General features: G+C 32.7%; 1 protein-coding gene across 1 annotated transcript in view; it reads left to right on the top strand.

Moving 5' to 3' along the window:
• The first annotated feature begins 12,545 nt into the window (after nucleotides 1-12,545).
• Nucleotides 12,546-17,470, top strand: part of LOC145329654 (urea transporter 1-like) — a 46,110-nt gene continuing 41,185 nt past the window's right edge. The window contains exons 1-3 of the mRNA XM_080173997.1: nucleotides 12,546-12,699; nucleotides 13,941-14,017; nucleotides 14,989-15,037. Coding sequence (XP_080030123.1) covers nucleotides 12,670-12,699; nucleotides 13,941-14,017; nucleotides 14,989-15,037 — 156 coding nt within the window. The 5' untranslated portion in view covers nucleotides 12,546-12,669. The remainder of the gene's footprint in view (nucleotides 12,700-13,940; nucleotides 14,018-14,988; nucleotides 15,038-17,470) is intronic.

Here is a 17,470-nt window from a genome sequence, read left to right as displayed (position 1 = left end):
GTCTGCTACCAAATTATTTTCTGCTACTTAGCTGTGTTAATATAACCGACACTATTGGTTGGTTTTCAATGACCCGATTGAGAGTCGGCACATGGAAACTACGATGGGGAGATAGAGTTATTCAACCCCTTTCCCCTCTAGTGTAATCCTCTAATAATTCAACAATAAGAAAATAATTTAGCTTACCAAATACATAGGATCTATTTTTGTATCTTACTATTTGAAGCGGTGTGGTATCTCTAGAGAAAATAATGGTTTTAATAATTTTGGTCTTCTTAAGTAAATAACAGTTTATAAATATTATATATTGCTTGTAAATTTACTTAACATAAAGTACACCGATGTGTGTCTGTCTGTTAAACTGTTTTTAACCTATTTTTAAAACGTATATAAAAAAATATATAAAAATTTGGGCTCTGCAGTCTGATTCTATAGGTGTCCTAGTATATTTTTGACCCCCCATTCAAAAATAGGTTAAAAACAGTTTAAACTCCAAATAGATAATACTCACATTCTACATTTACTGCTTGGTAATTTTGATACTAACAGTACCTTTTTCCGTTTTAAAGAATACTGGAAGGAAAAAAGTTCTTCCTTTTTCCAAAAAATTAAATGCTATATATTGGGAACCAAAAACAAATTTATCGTGCATTACCCATCCATGTATACCTGAAAATAATGTATTTTCTATCTCCCCAATCTTCCTGAATTTTGTTATATGTGATAAAGAATATTATGTTATTATAAATCCAGATATATCAAGAGACGCCAATAGATTGGGATAAGCGTTATAAAAACAATTAGCTGCACCCAAAAGCGAAATACAACTTAGGATATAAACAATATATCAGGGACTGTAATTATAAAGGTTTTCCTAGTTTTTAAAATACTCTTATTCGTAGGCCTAAAAACTCTATGTAATGTTTTTAGAAACTAGCGGAGTTTACTCTCATTAATTCACTTAAAATCTCTGTAGACTGTATAATTAATATCTAAAAATTCTACACACTTTTTTTTAATTACTGGTGGTTTTGTCCCTAGCCACATTTTTGGTAAAGGGGAATAAATTCATATTTTTCGAGGCTATACAACATAGTCTGCAACCTTGCTTGGACCAAAGTAAAACTTCTCCGAAAATTTTCAAAACAATGATTCTAGCGGACATACATACAGACAGAAACGAAATAGACACCTTAGCTGGATCTTTAAATCATTTTAGTGGTGAGCCAGATCGGGGTGAGCCGAATTTCAGCCAATCACAGCGCGGCATTTCAAAAAATGATGTGCTCTCATTGATGGAAAGTTGGCTCATCCCGATCTGGCTCACCACTAAAATGATTTAAAGATCCAGCTCTTGTTACTTAGTATTTAGGATAATCTTGGTTCATTTAATTACAGTACCAAGAATTAGAATTTTAAATTTTTCTTGTAAGCATACTTATTCTAATCCGTGAAGACGCCTATGTGTCTACTATACGCGTACCATAAATGAAAAATGGGTAAGGCAGAACAATAACCAGGGATTAAGGGATAAGACAATGGGTTTTAAATGTTTTACAATTTCAACATCGACTCATTTAAATTTTCTACATTTAACATCATATCCTATTATATAAAGAATTACAAGATGTTAGACTGAAGCTTAAGAGTTTAATAACTACTAAACCGATTGGGTTTTCTATTTGATGTGAGATTTACATGGGTGCAGGGTAGGTTTTAGGTTATTTTCAATTTCCTTCCTGCCCCCTTCAATGCAGAGCCCCATATTGATCGAGGCACAGCCTCTAGTAAAAAAATATATCAAACTATCTCTAAAATAAACATGTACAAATTATCACCTTAGCTAATTTGATAGTATATCTTTTCATGTATCGTTAAAGTTACAAAAACAAACTTCATATTGTAGTCTTTAATAGAATTTATATACAGCTTCCCTTAAAGTGCCCAGTCGAGCGCAGAAACCCCATCCTATTTTGAAAACGGGAACGGGTAGTTTGTCATGTGATTCTTGAGTTCATTTTAGGTTAGGTTATATTTGGTACAGTGTAGCCCGGTAGGATCATAGGTAAAGTCCCCGCAAGGCTACATCATAGGATAAAACTAAACCTTTTAATATATAATGGCTAAATAAGGGTAAAGCGCAAACGGGACTAAGAGGGAAAACACCAAATTATCTGTTTTATATTTCGAAAACATGCTCATTTACCTATTGCCTCATCCTCCTGATTCCCCAATTAGATGACTGTTCTAAAAGTACGTCACTGTAAAGGAAAGAAGGGGAGTAGTGTAAGACAAACAACAATTCCCCCCCTAATAACGGCCCCTACAGTAATTTTCTCAAGAATCATAAAATTATCCCTTTTAGAGAAAACAGTTTTTTTCCGCAAGAGTAAGGGCGTTCACCCATTAGAGGTTTCGCAAATTATAATTAAGTAAAGTTCAAAGAACTAAAGGGATAAGACAATTTCCAATAGATTTATATGCATCCCCAATGATGATACAATCTTACCCCATCTTTACATTACAATTAGAGGTTGAAACGTTTGGACCCTCCACCTGATCAAAATTTAGTAAAATTCCCCAAAGTAGTGAACCCAACTAAAAAGAAAACATTATTATAAAACTTTAGGGACTTGTGTAATAAACAACCCAATGTCCCCTCCCTCACTGGGTATAAATTTGGGGGGAAGCGTGGTTTCTATACAATTTATCAAATCGGAGCCGCCTTATTTAATGTGATAAAAATTGAAATAACTCATACACTTTTCATAGATACACTAAGACTAAACAACATTCACCAAAAAACACACAAGAGATTTTAATAATTTTAGAACAAAATTATAAATTACTTTCGAAGGATTTTTAGTTAAAGAATCAAAAAATTTACATGAAAAAGCAGGTAAATAATATTTTTTTCTAAATTGAAAATTTATAATAATAATAAAAATATAATAAGGGAGGGAGGGGATATGTGACTAAAAATCATACTGTCCCAAAGTTTTATGAAATGCTCTTTCAATTTTTTTTGTTTGAACTTTTCCACCAATGATTTTAATCTGCATAATAATTATATTTATCATATGATTGGGGGTGTAATAATATCAGTTTATCATCCATTATCCTATCCCTTAAGACCCCTGAAATTTGAAGAACACAGATTATCCACATCCAGATACAAAGTGCATTGTATAAAGCATATATTAGTTATTTCTCGCATCGTATCATAAACAGCTTTCCGCGGATACAAAAATGTACAATTATATACTTCGGCACCTCGGGGCTAAAAAAAACTGGTTTTAATCTCATAATTGTACATATTTATATCCGCGGAAAGCTGGATATAATACGATGCTAGACATAGTTTTTTCGTATGGATGAGAACCGGTTCTTATCCACCGGATTCGAATGAATACGAGAAAATACTAATACTGTATCAGAATGCAGGGATCTTAAGGGATAAGACAATGGACGATATATTAATGTACATTCCTAACCATAATAAACAACAATTACCCTTCAATGATTGAAATTAATTGTTGAAAAGTTTTGAACTATACAATCAAAATTTAATAAAAGTACACAAAGCTTTCGAGACAACGTGGTTATAAAATTTTGGGTACAAGTTTAATTCGCAGTCCAATGTCCCCTCCCTCCCTTATTAGTATGTATATTAAAATATGTTAACATTGAACATAAATCTAAAATAGGTTTAGCAGTATATCATCGGTCATCAACCCAATGATCCTCTATATTTCATTACATTAGAGATAAATTAGAGTATATCATTTTGCGGCTTTGATGGAAGCGAAGCTACCCTTTAATTTTATGACTGTTTTTTACTAATTTTTCAGAAATAAGGTATAGCGAACAATAGAAATGAAACTAAAACAATATTTGGGAGGCAGACTAAAAGGTCGTCAATGCTGGTTGGTGGTTTAAGCTGTCAATTTTTATTTGTGTTTCCTCAATCTTTGTTCACAGGCACGTTACGAATGAAACTTTTATAATTTTCACTAAAAAGAAGTCTGATTCTCATTTTGTATTAAAACGCATTTTGAATGCTGACTTTTTCAATTCTGTTCATTTATTGAGAAAACACGCCTGTTTATTGCCTGTTTATTGCCTGTTTATTGCCTGTTTATTGCATTCCTCCAAATAGTACAATTAACGTATTTGTCATTTGAACGTCTTTAGTTATGATTGTTCTAGCAAAGACTCGAACCAAAAATTAAAGGAGAAATTTAAGGGATAAGACAATGGACGTTAAATTAATGTGCCCCCCTAATGACAATAAACAGTATAACCCTACATGCAGATTATTTTGATGGAAATGTTGTAACACTGCTAGTTTTTACCTACCAATCAAGGTTTTATAAAAGTACATAAATCCAAAGAATGAATATGTGTAATTTATAAATCAATGTCTCTTTCGTCCTGAGTAGCATCTTCAACTTTCATTAAAATTATGATCAGTCTAGAAATAATTGTCTAAAACTTAGATATATTAAGCCATGTAGGCTTTGAAGTATTGATTTCATACATTAATCTATTATGCAAGGTGGAAAATAGTCAGGGTGGGAGTGAACATTGGGCTGTTTATTATACTAGTCCCCAAAGTCTTGTGATAACCCTTGGGACCCTTAATAAATTCTAGTTGAACGTCTAAACGTTTCAAACACTAATTCTAATCTACAGAAACAGAAGGGGTAATTTTGTGTATCATCAATTAGGATGTTCATCAATTTATCGGCCATTGTCTTATCCCTTTAGATCCATGTTTGAAAATATTAGAAGGTGCCAACAAACTTTTTATATTATTTGACAACCATTTCAATCATTTCTAAACGTACTATGCAACACTCATGCGTCAGAAAATGTTTAAAAGTAAAAAAGGATGACAACATCCATATGTAGCGAAGCACCAACAAAATCTTGGATAAGAATACGAACTTTATTGAGATACCCTTATCTATAAAATTTTGAAAATCTGACTAAAAACACCAAAGATGTGAAGGAAAATGTACAAAATATAGAAATAGCTAAAAATCTGCTAAAGAGCAGTCCGACCGCCCTAGAAAGCCTTCAGACGAGAAAATTACGTTTAACTCACTTCGCGTCTAACGGATGGACAGACTGGCGAGTATTTGGAAATATAAAGTAACTTTGCTACTAAAAAAAATAAAAAAAAAATTTAAACTTTTAATTTTTCAGATCCAATAAATCATCTATAATACAAAGTAGAACGATGTCTGTCTGTTTGTATGTTTGTTTGTAGCGAAGGATCTCGCTAACCGCTAAATCAATCGGGTTCTCCTTAACAGGGTAGCTTCTCATAGTTCCCGGTAAGGTTTATAACTATTTTCATGGGGGTGGGACACCCTCAACCCCCCAAAAATGAAAATTACCCCCCCAAAAAAAAATTCTTTTTAAAACTAAAATTACAATAGTGAAGTCAACTACCCCCCCCCCTAAAAAAAATAAAAATACCCACCCCCCAAAAGAAATTTTTTTAAAAACTTTTCTTTTATATCTAAAATACGAAAAATTGGTTTGATCAAACATCTTGGGGCAAAGCCCCTAGAGGCTAGGGGCGAAGCCGCTAGTATTATATAAAGTAATAAGTTTTTTTGTCTGTAGACTCTTTTAGGGGAGGGTATCTCTCTACCCTCTCAAAAGAAATGACCCCAACAAAAAAAGGTTGGTTAACTGCCCCCTCCCTAACTCAAGTGCCTAGCGGCTTCTAGGGGCACTTGAATAAAGCCATATATGTCACTACACTAAAAATTATTAAAATTTGCTGCATGCGGAAAAAATCATTCTTGGTATAGTAACCTAAGGGTTGCTATTAAATCTAATATAAAATTGTAAAAAAAAACAAATAGTTGTAAAGATAGTTGGACCATCCTATTTAAGATATCCCGCTGATTTACGTATGAAAGCGAAAGGAGCGTAGCCACTTTTTTAAAAACATGGTATGTATGAGTATGTTAATAGTAATACTGACAGTACCAAAGGAACGTAGTCCTTAGAACGCCTATATATACTCTACAAGCGGCTGCACCCATGTTATCAAAGATCTCAATATTCGAAGGTATGAGCAGAAAAAAAGCCCTAAACCATTCCAAACATTAAAACAAAACATCCTAAAACAGTCTACTGCACAAAGCTTAGCTTGCAATCAAAATCTGAAACAATTTTATATTTATTTTCTATATTACTACTGTATAAAATGATACTTAAAATTTTTTATAAACAAGGATGACAACATCCATACAAGCGAAGCTCTGAAATGGAAGGACATACGAACATTACACTTGTAGAGTGTCAGAACTGAATAAACTTAATATAAAGTCTTTACAAAATTGTAAGTATATTTGTTGCAAAACTGATTAAATACACAATACGGTTTAAGAACATACTGACGTTTTTAGGACTTGATTATAGAGATGCTTTGCTTTGTTGTAATAGGAATCAGTGTGCAAAATATCAGATGAACAGGATAATTTAAACAAAAAGAATTTGTTGTAAAAAAAGTTTTAAAAAAATATGCTTGTTTTAAATGGACGTACGGAGCTTCTGGTAACGATTATAGAGTTGCTACGCTTTCTAAGTCGTACCTGACTGTTATAGGAATCAGCATGCAAAGTTTAAAATCGATAGGACTATTTTAACCTGTTTAAATTAACGAAAAGAGCTAAACAGACGTACCGAACCTAATTATAGAAAAACTTCGCTTTTATAATGATAATGGATTGATGTTGATGCGCTATTAATTAATTACTCAATGATGGATATCATTAATCATAATTAAAAGACACACATTATTTTCTAATTAAGGAAGCATTTCACTACTTGCCTACCCCTGAACAAATAACTTTGTTAATAAATATGAGCTTTTGTGTGTATTTATGTGTGTGTGTGTAAATGTGCGTGAAAGCTTGAAAGCCCCACGAAGAAGAGCTCCTCCGACCACACGCACGCACACGCGCCAATATTTTCTCGTAAAATTGAATATGCCGCTCTGTGCGTGCATGCACTATCCCCAGCTTGCGTTTTAATCTTCAGTCAACCTTCCAGACTTTAATCGTGCCCATCTTATAATAGATTTTGACAAGACACACACACCCATGTAATCTCTTCAGTTTTTCTGCTAGTCAGGGCTCCCAGAGTAGTGCATTTGGGCACTACTTTTTACAAAAGGTAGTGCATTTGAAAACTGTGGTAGTGCTAAACAAAAATTTAAATGCACCCCTTTAAAAAGTAGTGCATTTTTGAAAAATAATGGAAAAGGTGGTGCATTTAAAAAAAAACTGACAAAACCGTGTTAAAAAGCATTTTTCAGTGTGACGGTTGTTAAGTTAGAGGCCAAATGCCATGAAAAAATTTTCCCTCCTAGCCTCCTTTAGGGGTAAGGGATAGATATATGATACAAGTACATACACAGAACCTTCTCAATATCATCAACAACAATTAACTTCCCTCTTTCTCTCCACTTCCCCTTCCTTGCCATCAGAGAATGTAGAATTAAGCGGAGCTGAAATCCCCCTCACCCCTCCCCCTTTTAACTTTCCCCCTTCCCTTTTTCCTTTCCCCTCCCCACAAATTTACAAAAGGTGGTGCATTTTATATGTAAAAGGGTGCATTTTGGAGCTCCTAGTGGTGCAGGCCCATTTTCAAATCTGGGAGCCCTGCTGCTAGTTATCCGTCACATTTTGGTTGGTGTGTTAATGGTAGCTGCTGGCGCGCGTCTTAATAATAAGGAAAAAATTATTTTTAGTTTAAGAAAAGTATTATTTCACCAACACTTATAGTTTCTGATTAAAATGTAAACGGACAAAGTGTCTCAAAAAATAAGCCATGTGACGTCATAAAAATGAATGCATTATGACGTCATATGGCTGATTTTTGAGACACTTTGTCCAGTTATATTAAAATCAAAGTAACAAGATGTTTGAATGTTTGTCAAGTAAATTATATATGTATGGTTTAATATAGCGTATATTAGCCGGTTTTCTAATGGTCATCTCTTTTTGTATACAATATTCCTAAAATTAGCATATTCAAACTTTTTAATCTAAAGGCTTTATAAAATAATTGTTTTAAGCGAAGCTTTTCTGTCTTTAGAGTAGTGCCGCTAGAGTCATTTAATCCAAACTTGATGATTTTTAGTTCTTAAGCAAAAGATCACGAAAATTGCTGGTCAGAATTGGCTTTTCCTCTCATAGAAAGTTTATTATGGTTTAGGCTGTTTTTCTTAACCATCCAGACCTCCTAGTTTGTTAAATTGAAAAAATACGGTTATTATTATTTTAACTTACTCGATAAAACCGCAGAAAACAACCGACTCGTCCTTGTTATAATCGTTACTTAAAAATATTTGTTGGTAATAGTAAATTTCTCCCTCCTGGGGAGTTACCCCTAGGAGGGTGCGGTCGAGCTAACACCCCTTAGTGTTGAAAAAGCAATAAGAAACCCCCCAAGAAAGCAAGAATGTAAAAATATACATATTTAAGTTTTTTTTTTTTAACTATTCTATATTTAGAAATGAAGACAATTTTAAAAATAAAAAGTTAATTAAAGTTAACAATTTTAGGAAATATTTAGTATTAAGAGTAGTTTATGATTCAAGGTATTGTTGATCAATGGGTATCCCTACCGAAACAAAAATTTAAAAACTTAAATAAATTTTCATCTTATTTAGAGCAAAACTATTCTATATAGAGACCGTCCAACAATATTAGCCGAATCTCTTTATAGTGCCTATATTAAAGGAGGATTATTCTAAAAACCTTTGGACAAAGTATCCCGAGTGACGTCATATTAGAATAATGGATTATTTTAATGTGACGTCATTCTGGACTTAACAGCCAAAGATTTTTCAAATTTATCCCATTTTTATAAGCTCTTTATAGTGCCTATAAAGAGCTTCATATTATGCAGCTTTATTTAGGTATGTTAGAATAGTCCTAACATTTTAAAAGCCTTCATGAAGAACTCTGTAACAAAAAACTTTAAAATATTCTTTTGATATTCGTCACAATCTCAGATTACATTTCCTTTTATAAAAAAACTAAAGTTCAATACACTGAAATGTGTTCTTAAAAGATATTGATATTGATCAAAATCACGATAGATTAAAGTCCTTTCTATCTAAACAAGGATGATTGTGGTAATAGTAGCTAGACAAGCTCTTTTCCAGTATGGCTTCGGGCCTAACAAAACTGTATTAATCTTTTTATTCCAATACCTGTGGAAAACGATATATAATACGATGCGATAAATAACTATTATCAATATTTTATGTATATTTTTTTTCTTGTTTTGTATTGCGTCTAGTCATATTTTCTCAAACTTTTGGTATTATTTTTAAAAGCGAAGCTTTTCTATAATTAGAGTCGGTCTGTCCGTCCGTAACGGATAGCTTTTATCGTTAATTTAGGCATGTTAGAATTGTCCTATCGATTTCAAATTTTGTATGGTGATTCCTTTAGTAGTTAGGTACGATTTAGAAAGCGTAACAACTCTATAATCATTACCAAAATTTCCGTACGTCCATTTTAAACATGTTGATTTTTTTACTTTTTTAACAACAAATTTTTATGTGATTTAATCATCCGATTGATTTTTGGTATATTGATTCCTGGAACAACAAAGTATAATGTTATAAGCGAAGCAACTCTATAATCAAGTCCTAAATATGAAAGTATGTCCATAAACATTATCCTGTATAACGCAGTTTTTCAACAAATTTACTTACAATTTTGCTTTGACTCTTATACTTTTATATTCTGATTATTCAGTTCTGACACTTTATAAGTGTTCATGTCAGTTTGTCCTATCGATTCAGTGCTTCGCTTTTATGGATGTTGTCATCCTTGTTTTTATAGATACTAAGCGTTACCGAAATGCAGTAACATTTAAAAATCTGTATTCAATGTATAACTATGTATAACTTATTTTCAGCTTATGCAACGGCCAACCCAGGTTATGAAAGTACCAAACTATGCTATCTAAGTAGGGGCAAATAATCTGGTAAAAGTGTCTACTAACAAGGGGGACAAATGACTTGTGCCTAACTTTTTTGATTGGTGCCAAAGCATTTTCAAAATTGTGAAATTTTTTAGGAGACACCGACGAACATACCCAAATAATAATGCAGCTATGCTACCAAAAAATTAAATTGCAGCAAATCCTAGAAAATATGAGAATTCAGAGAAAAAGCATAAACCCAGGGGAAAAGATTACAAGCGCGGGAGAATAATTTGTAAAAAATATGCAAAATATCACAGATCATAACCAAGGATGGAGGGGACATTGGGATGTTTATTACAATAGTCTCCAAAGTTTTATAATAACGTTTTCTTATTCGTTGGCTTAACAATTTTGAGGAATTTAAATGAATTTTGATTTCTTGGTTGTTTAAGTTGAGGTCCAAACTTTTCAATCGTTAATTCTAACTACAGTAGGGGTAATTTGGTGTCTTATTATTGGGGATGTACATCAATTTATCGGCCTTTGTCTTACTCTTTAGATCCCAGGATCAAAACAGATAAAATAACTAAGTGCTAAAAAATCAGAAATATGCACAATGGCTTACCAAAGGGTGTTCTAAGTGGGCGGAACACCCCTCTAGTAAAATCAAGGGGGATGTATACATATAAGATGTAAAATTGACAATTTTGGATGTATAAATGCCTGTGTTAGATGTATTTATGGCAGTTACTTTAAGTATGACTGTATTTTTGGCAGAGTTTTTTACATTTTGACAAAAAAAAACATCCAGCTGTATTTCTGCCAGTTGCAGGAACGCCATGTACCCGTATACATTTAATTAGCAATACTTTTTTATTTAATGAAAACTTTAGATTGAAAATATTTGTAAAATTGATTTTCCATTTTTAGAAAGTTTTAATTTAAATGTTTTAGAAGATACAATGAATTATTATCCTAATGTGAAGAATACGAGAATAAATTATCTTTAAAAGGCCAACCGACTCATCTAAAGGGATAAGACAATGGCCGTTAAATTGATGTACATACCCAGTGTTAAAACACAAAACCACCATTTCTGTAGATGACAATTAGTGGTTTAAAAGTTTGAATATCCAACTTAATAAACCAACCAATCAAAATTCAGTAAAAGTCCCTTAAGTTGATTCAACGAAACAGAAAACATTAATTTATTTTCTCGTATTCATTCGAATCCGGTGGATAGGAACCGGTTCTCATCCATACGAAAAAACTATGTCTAGCATCGTATTATATCCAGCTTTCTACGAATATAAAAATGTACAATCTTTTAATCTCATAATTGTACTTTCTATATCCGCGGAAAGCCGTTTATAATACGATGCGAGAAATAACTATTATTTATTTTTGCCCAACTACAAAAATGTTAAAGGCAAAAGAGAGGGAGCAAACAATGTTGAAAATGGAAGGGGTTATACAAAAGGTGCAAAGAAAAGGGATGGGGTTATACTAGAAACTTCATTTTTGTTTAGTTTATCAGTGTGTTCATGTTCTTTATGATGGATTATATACATATAAAGTTAAAATGCAAGATGAATATCAATGTTATTGTATATTGGATTACGATCGTGACAGATTTAATTTACTGTTCTATACCTTTGTTCAATTACAATTTCTTTCTTCATAGACGGATTTAAAGAATTGTACTTCTTTACATATGAGAAGGGAATGTTTGTGCTATTTTGAAATAATTTGCTGTTTTAGTGATTTTATTGTGCAAAAATAAATGTATACCTAGGTTAGGTTAAGTTGGAAATGATAAACTTTGACTTTTGACATGGTTTTAAAATATTAATTATGTGTTATTGTAACCAAAAATTTTAGCTATACCTAAAACTTATCATATCTTTACTAGCAAATCAATTCTTTAATTCACTCTGTCTGTCCGTCCGTCATTCAGTCAGTCCGTAACGGTATGGGAAAAAGTATTTTTCTCAGCTGCTATTGAAAGTAGATAGCTGAAATTTACAGTGAAGACTCATCTAATCTATACATTGTTTTGTCCGTCTGTCTGTTGGTTGTGCTTTAAAGACAAAAACCATATTGTTATGTGGTTTAGTTTGTTCATTCTATGGTTGGTTTTTTGTGCTTCGCTATTTATGGAAACTATAATTCTTGTATAATTTCTGTTGAGTTAACTTTATAGCTTGCTTGATATGGAAAACTTTCAAATTTTAAATTCACTCTGTAAAAACACACCTGCCAATATCTTTTTTGACAAAAGCATTGAAATTTAATTTAAGTATCACAGCTTCCAGAAGAGAGAGGACATATTTGATTCTTTATTAAATTAGTCCCCAATGCTTTATAATAGTGTTTTCTTATCGTTGGCCTAACAGCTTTGGGGACTTTTAATAAATTTTGATTGGTTGTTTTATTAACGTTACAACCACTTATTGTAACCTACAGAAGGGTTTATCGGCCATTGTCTCAACCTTTTAGAACCCGGAAAGCTTCTGCATAAGAGCCTTAATTTTGCTTTTATTATCATTAGTTAAAATTATTTTTTTAGATTCAAAATGGTTTCCTAAATTATAATCGTGTTTTGTTTGCAGTGAAGGATTGGAGTGATCTAAAATTTATTTGTACTAATTTCTGAAATTTTTTGTGGGATAATTTTTTGACATAAAAAGTTCTACAATGCCGTCTGCTGGTGCATTCAGACTCATGGTAAGTTATATTTTTATCTATAATACAAAGTAGCTTGATGTCTGTCCGTCTGTCCGTCTGTCCGTCTGTCCGTCTGTCTGTCCCTTAAGATCTCGGTAACCACTGAACCGATTGGATTCTACTCTTCAGGGTATATTTCTATTGGTCCTGTGGTGGTTTTAAGCTATTTTCTTGGGGGGTGGGACACCCCCAACCCCCCCCAAAACAAAAAATCCCCCCCCCCATTTTTTTTTTTTTTTTTTTTTTTTTGCTGAAGATTTCCTAGGTTCTTTAGGTTTTGTAGAAGATTTCCTAGGTTCTTTAGGTTTTGCAGAAGATTTCCTAGGTTCTTTAGGTTTTGTAGAAAATTTCCTAGGTTCTTTAGGTTTTGTAGAAGATTTCCTTGGTCCTTTAACGGATTTCGCCTTAATTTTTTTAATCACCTCTTGGGGCAAAGCCCCTAGAGGCTAGGGGCGAAGCCGCTAGTTCTTTTTAAAGTAGAAGAAGGTTTGTCTGTTTTAATTTTAAAGTTTTTAGGGAAGATTTATATTTTTTTTTAAATTTTGTTGAGTTAACAAAAAAACCTCGTTTTCCGTTAAATATACAAACCCTAAGGGTTAGAAAACCTTTTTCCAGAAATAGTTAGGGGGGTAAAAACCTAACCCGCCAACATTTATTGAATATATAGATAAATATTTTATAAGAGAAACCCCTGGAACGTGTACGTGGGAGACTGTCCAGTCGTGACTGAATACCAGGACTCTAAATATATTCTATATTACAGAGAATTCCTGGAACGTTTACCTGGGAGACTGTCCTGTCATGACTGAATACATGGACTCTAAATATATTCTATATTACAGAGAAACCCCTGGAATGTGTACCTGGGAGACTGTCCTGTCATGACTGAATACCAGGACTCTAAATATATTCTATATTACAGAGAATTCCTGGAACGTTTACCTGGGAGACTGTCCTGTCATGACTGAATACATGGACTCTAAATATATTCTATATTACAGAGAAACCCCTGGAATGTGTACCTGGGAGACTGTCCTGTCATGACTGAATACCTGGACTCTAAATATATTCTATTGTACAGAGAAATCCCTGGAACGTGTACCTGGGAGACTGTCCTGTCATGACTGAATACCTGAACTCTAGATATATTCTATATTATAGAGAAACCCCTGGAACATGTACCTGGGAGACTGTCCTGTCATGACTGAATACCTGGACTCTAAATATATTCTATATTACAGAGAAACCCATGGAACGTGTACCTGGGAGACTGTCCTGTCGTGACTGAATACCTGGACGCTAAACCCCTCTTTTCCAGGAATTTTGTCAATCAGAACAGGAATTATTTTAAACACCACACTCTAAACATGCTCTATAAAAGGTTAATTCTCCATTAATATGTATTTAACTTTATAATTTCTTCTTAGAACTTATCTGTTGTTACTTAAGATTTAAGATATATATTACTTTCTTATTTTTGCACTTTTTTTATCTACTTTATGTTTTAAATAAGCAATTTGTTTTAAAATATACGATAATATTTCTGTTTAACCCGGGAAGGAGAGGTCATTGGATTGTAAATAAGATATTGAACTATAAAAGGGGTAGTTTTTTCATCATCATTGGGGATGTACAATGTACATAAATTTTTCTTATCCCATAAAATCCCTGAATCTAAACCTTTTTTAGTCACAATGTGATTTTAATTAAATTACAATTTCATTTTTTCTGAATGATAGTATGGCTTTGATTTTCGAAGAAAAAAGTAAAACAATATTTAATGAACTTTTTACTTCATATTTCATGTCAAAAACTGAGAACTTTTTTATACAATTTCCTGCTGTTCATTAAGAAATAAAAAAAGCCCTAAGCTAATATGGTGTCCGTCACGTACTTACCATGCATGAGAGTACTTTTTTTCAGTTACAATTTCTCAGATTTTTTTATTATTTAATTTTTTTATAGCTAGGAGTGGACAAACGTCAGAGTAGACACTTAACCTAACCTAACCTTTTTAAAACCATCTTATAGGTTTTTTGAATGTCTAACTCTTGCGGGGGGCTTATTTGTATATTCATATCTTTACCTAACCTGTTTAGAAATAGTTGATTAACCTGATATTTTAGAAACTCCTGCGTTTGTTTACTCCGACGTTTGTCACTCCTGTGTCTGTCCTGGAACCGTCTTTATTCGCATTTATTTACTTTTGTAAAAGCTTAACTGATAGTTTTTAGGTCAATAGACTAAGTTAATTATGTAACATTTGATTGACAACTTACCCCTCTCCAGATGGTTTCCCCTGCACGCTATTAACCAGTTTTTACGCGCTGTTGGACAGGTAAGATAGTTTTATAAAGATACAAGAGATGCCACGCTTATTGATATAATTGTAAATGATTAAGTAACCCAAATTCTATGGATGAGCTTGGAGTGATACCAACATGTCAGGGACCTAAAAGGATAAGACAATGGCCAATAAATTGATGAATATCCCCATTGTTATTACACAAAATTACTCTTCTGTTGATTACAATTAGTGGTTGAAACGTTTGGACATTTAACTTAATAAACCAATCAATCAAATTCATCTTAAATCACAAAGTTGTTGAGCCAACGGGCAACGAATAAGAAAATCCTATTATTCCATAGAATAATTTTATGTAAGAAAGTTCGAAATTTTGGCCTCTTGGCCTTTAAACTTTTAAACATCATATTGAGAGGTCAACAATGAAATCACAATGATTAATGATTAAATGGAAATTATAAACGAAAATTTGGCAAGCGTTGGTTCAAGAATATTTTTTAAAATCTCTTTGCTTTGTCTTAGCTTGCTTATTCACCCACTTTCTGAAATAATTATTTCGTAATTTTGTTTAATAAGGTAAGAGTGGTAAGGACGTCCAGGTTTCAAAGTTTGAGATGGGGGGTTAACATCCCTCCCCCCTCTTTCATTTGACGTCTATGGAGGGTGAAAATTTAATATTAAATTTAATATTTAATCTTAAATTGTCTCCTTTTTTCCTTTATATATTACACTAGCGGCTACGCCCCTAGAGGCCTCTAGTGGCACTTTGAATATATTTTTTTTTAATAATACTAACCTATCTAAGTTTCGTTCAAGTCTCTACGAAACATAGCTATGTTGCATTCAAGTCTCTATACGTAAATTTTTTTTTGTTTTTTTTTGTGATTTATCTTGGGAGGGTGGTGGTACCCTCTCCAAAATAGTTAAAAACCTTACCAGGGTCTATGAGAAGCTGTAAAGGAGAATCATACATTCTCTTCTTTGATTTAGTTCCTTGAATTATATTTTGTTAATGGGGGTCCATTTTAATAACAATAAAATGTTACCAAAATGTATCAATTAGAATGTTGTGTGAATTATTTAGATTAATAGTAGAAAACAACAACAACAACATAGTAGAAAACAGATATTTCCTGTGCAGTGGTGTCATTCATTAGAGATACCCACTACATCACGAGGACCGGAAAATTCTAGGTCCTATTTTGTACACTATATAATCTTAGAAAAATCTACCAATGTTTTCGTGTTAAGATCCTCACTTAAAGAAGCTTAAAAGAGTAAAAATAGATAACATTTATGATTTATTAGAAGTTAGTGAACATAAAAATAAAAAAAATTACAAGCAGAAAGTTTATTGAACAATGACGCCTAAGTCAAAGGTAATTAGTTGTTTCAAAAAGTCTTAGTCATAACTTTTGATAAAAAGTATTTTTTTGATAGTAAAAGAGACACGTTTTTCTGTTGTAATCCTGATACTAAAGTAACAGGATGTCTATTTGTCTGTGTGTTTGTACCGAAGGATCTCGCTAACCGGGTTCTCCATAACAGGGTAGCTTCTCATAGGTCCCGGGAAGGTTTATAACTATTTTGGGGGAGGGTACCACCACCCTCCAAAAAGAAGTCACAATAAATCGAAAAATTTTTCTCGAATAGAGACTCCTACGTAACATATTAAGGTATCGTAGAAACATGATAGAGACTCTTACGTATTATTTTTTTTAAACAAACATTTAAAGTGCCACTAGAGGCTTCTAGGGGCGTAGCCGTTAGTAATATATACAGTTCTAATAATATGGTTTTATGATAGATGTACGGAATTGAATGTACATTTCTTATAACATAGTGACGTCACGTTACTTACTAACCAAGCGATAGAGTAGATTTGCTAGTAGAAAACCCCCAGAGAAAGAGGGGACAATGTGCTGTTTGTTACACTAGTCCCCAAAGTTTTATAATAGCGTTTTCTTATTCGTTGGCGTAACAACTTTTGGGACTTTAATGAATTGTAATTGGTTGCTTGATTAAGTTGAGTGTCCAAACGTTTCATCGACTATTTATAATTTATATAAGGGGTAATTTTGTGTATTAACATTGGGATCTATATTAATTCATCGGCCATTGTCTTATCCCTATAGATCCCTGAGAAAAACCTTTTAATGTGAAATCTAAGATCGTTAAATTGAATCTCACGTACCTATATATATATCCCATAGTACATATCAACCTAGGCTATATATAAACTCTGCTAGGTATGGGAAACCTCAAAACTACCAAATATAGGATAATAAAATTTTTCACACAATAGAACACACCCCCAAGTATTTTAGTCTGTTTGTTTTCGTATATATAAGGCTTTAGATCCATAAAGAGGTTATTTCTGGTTTAGTATGTAGTTAAAAAGTACATTTTTTAAAAGCGAAGCTTTTCTATAATTAGGGCCCGTCCATTTTAAACATATTTTTTTTA

This window comes from Acartia tonsa, chromosome 10 (assembly GCF_053477335.1).
Source record: "Acartia tonsa isolate MP-2025a chromosome 10, ASM5347733v1, whole genome shotgun sequence".
In the NCBI taxonomy this organism is placed as follows: domain Eukaryota; kingdom Metazoa; phylum Arthropoda; class Copepoda; order Calanoida; family Acartiidae; genus Acartia; species Acartia tonsa.
This window is presented reverse-complemented; position numbering and strand designations above follow the sequence as displayed.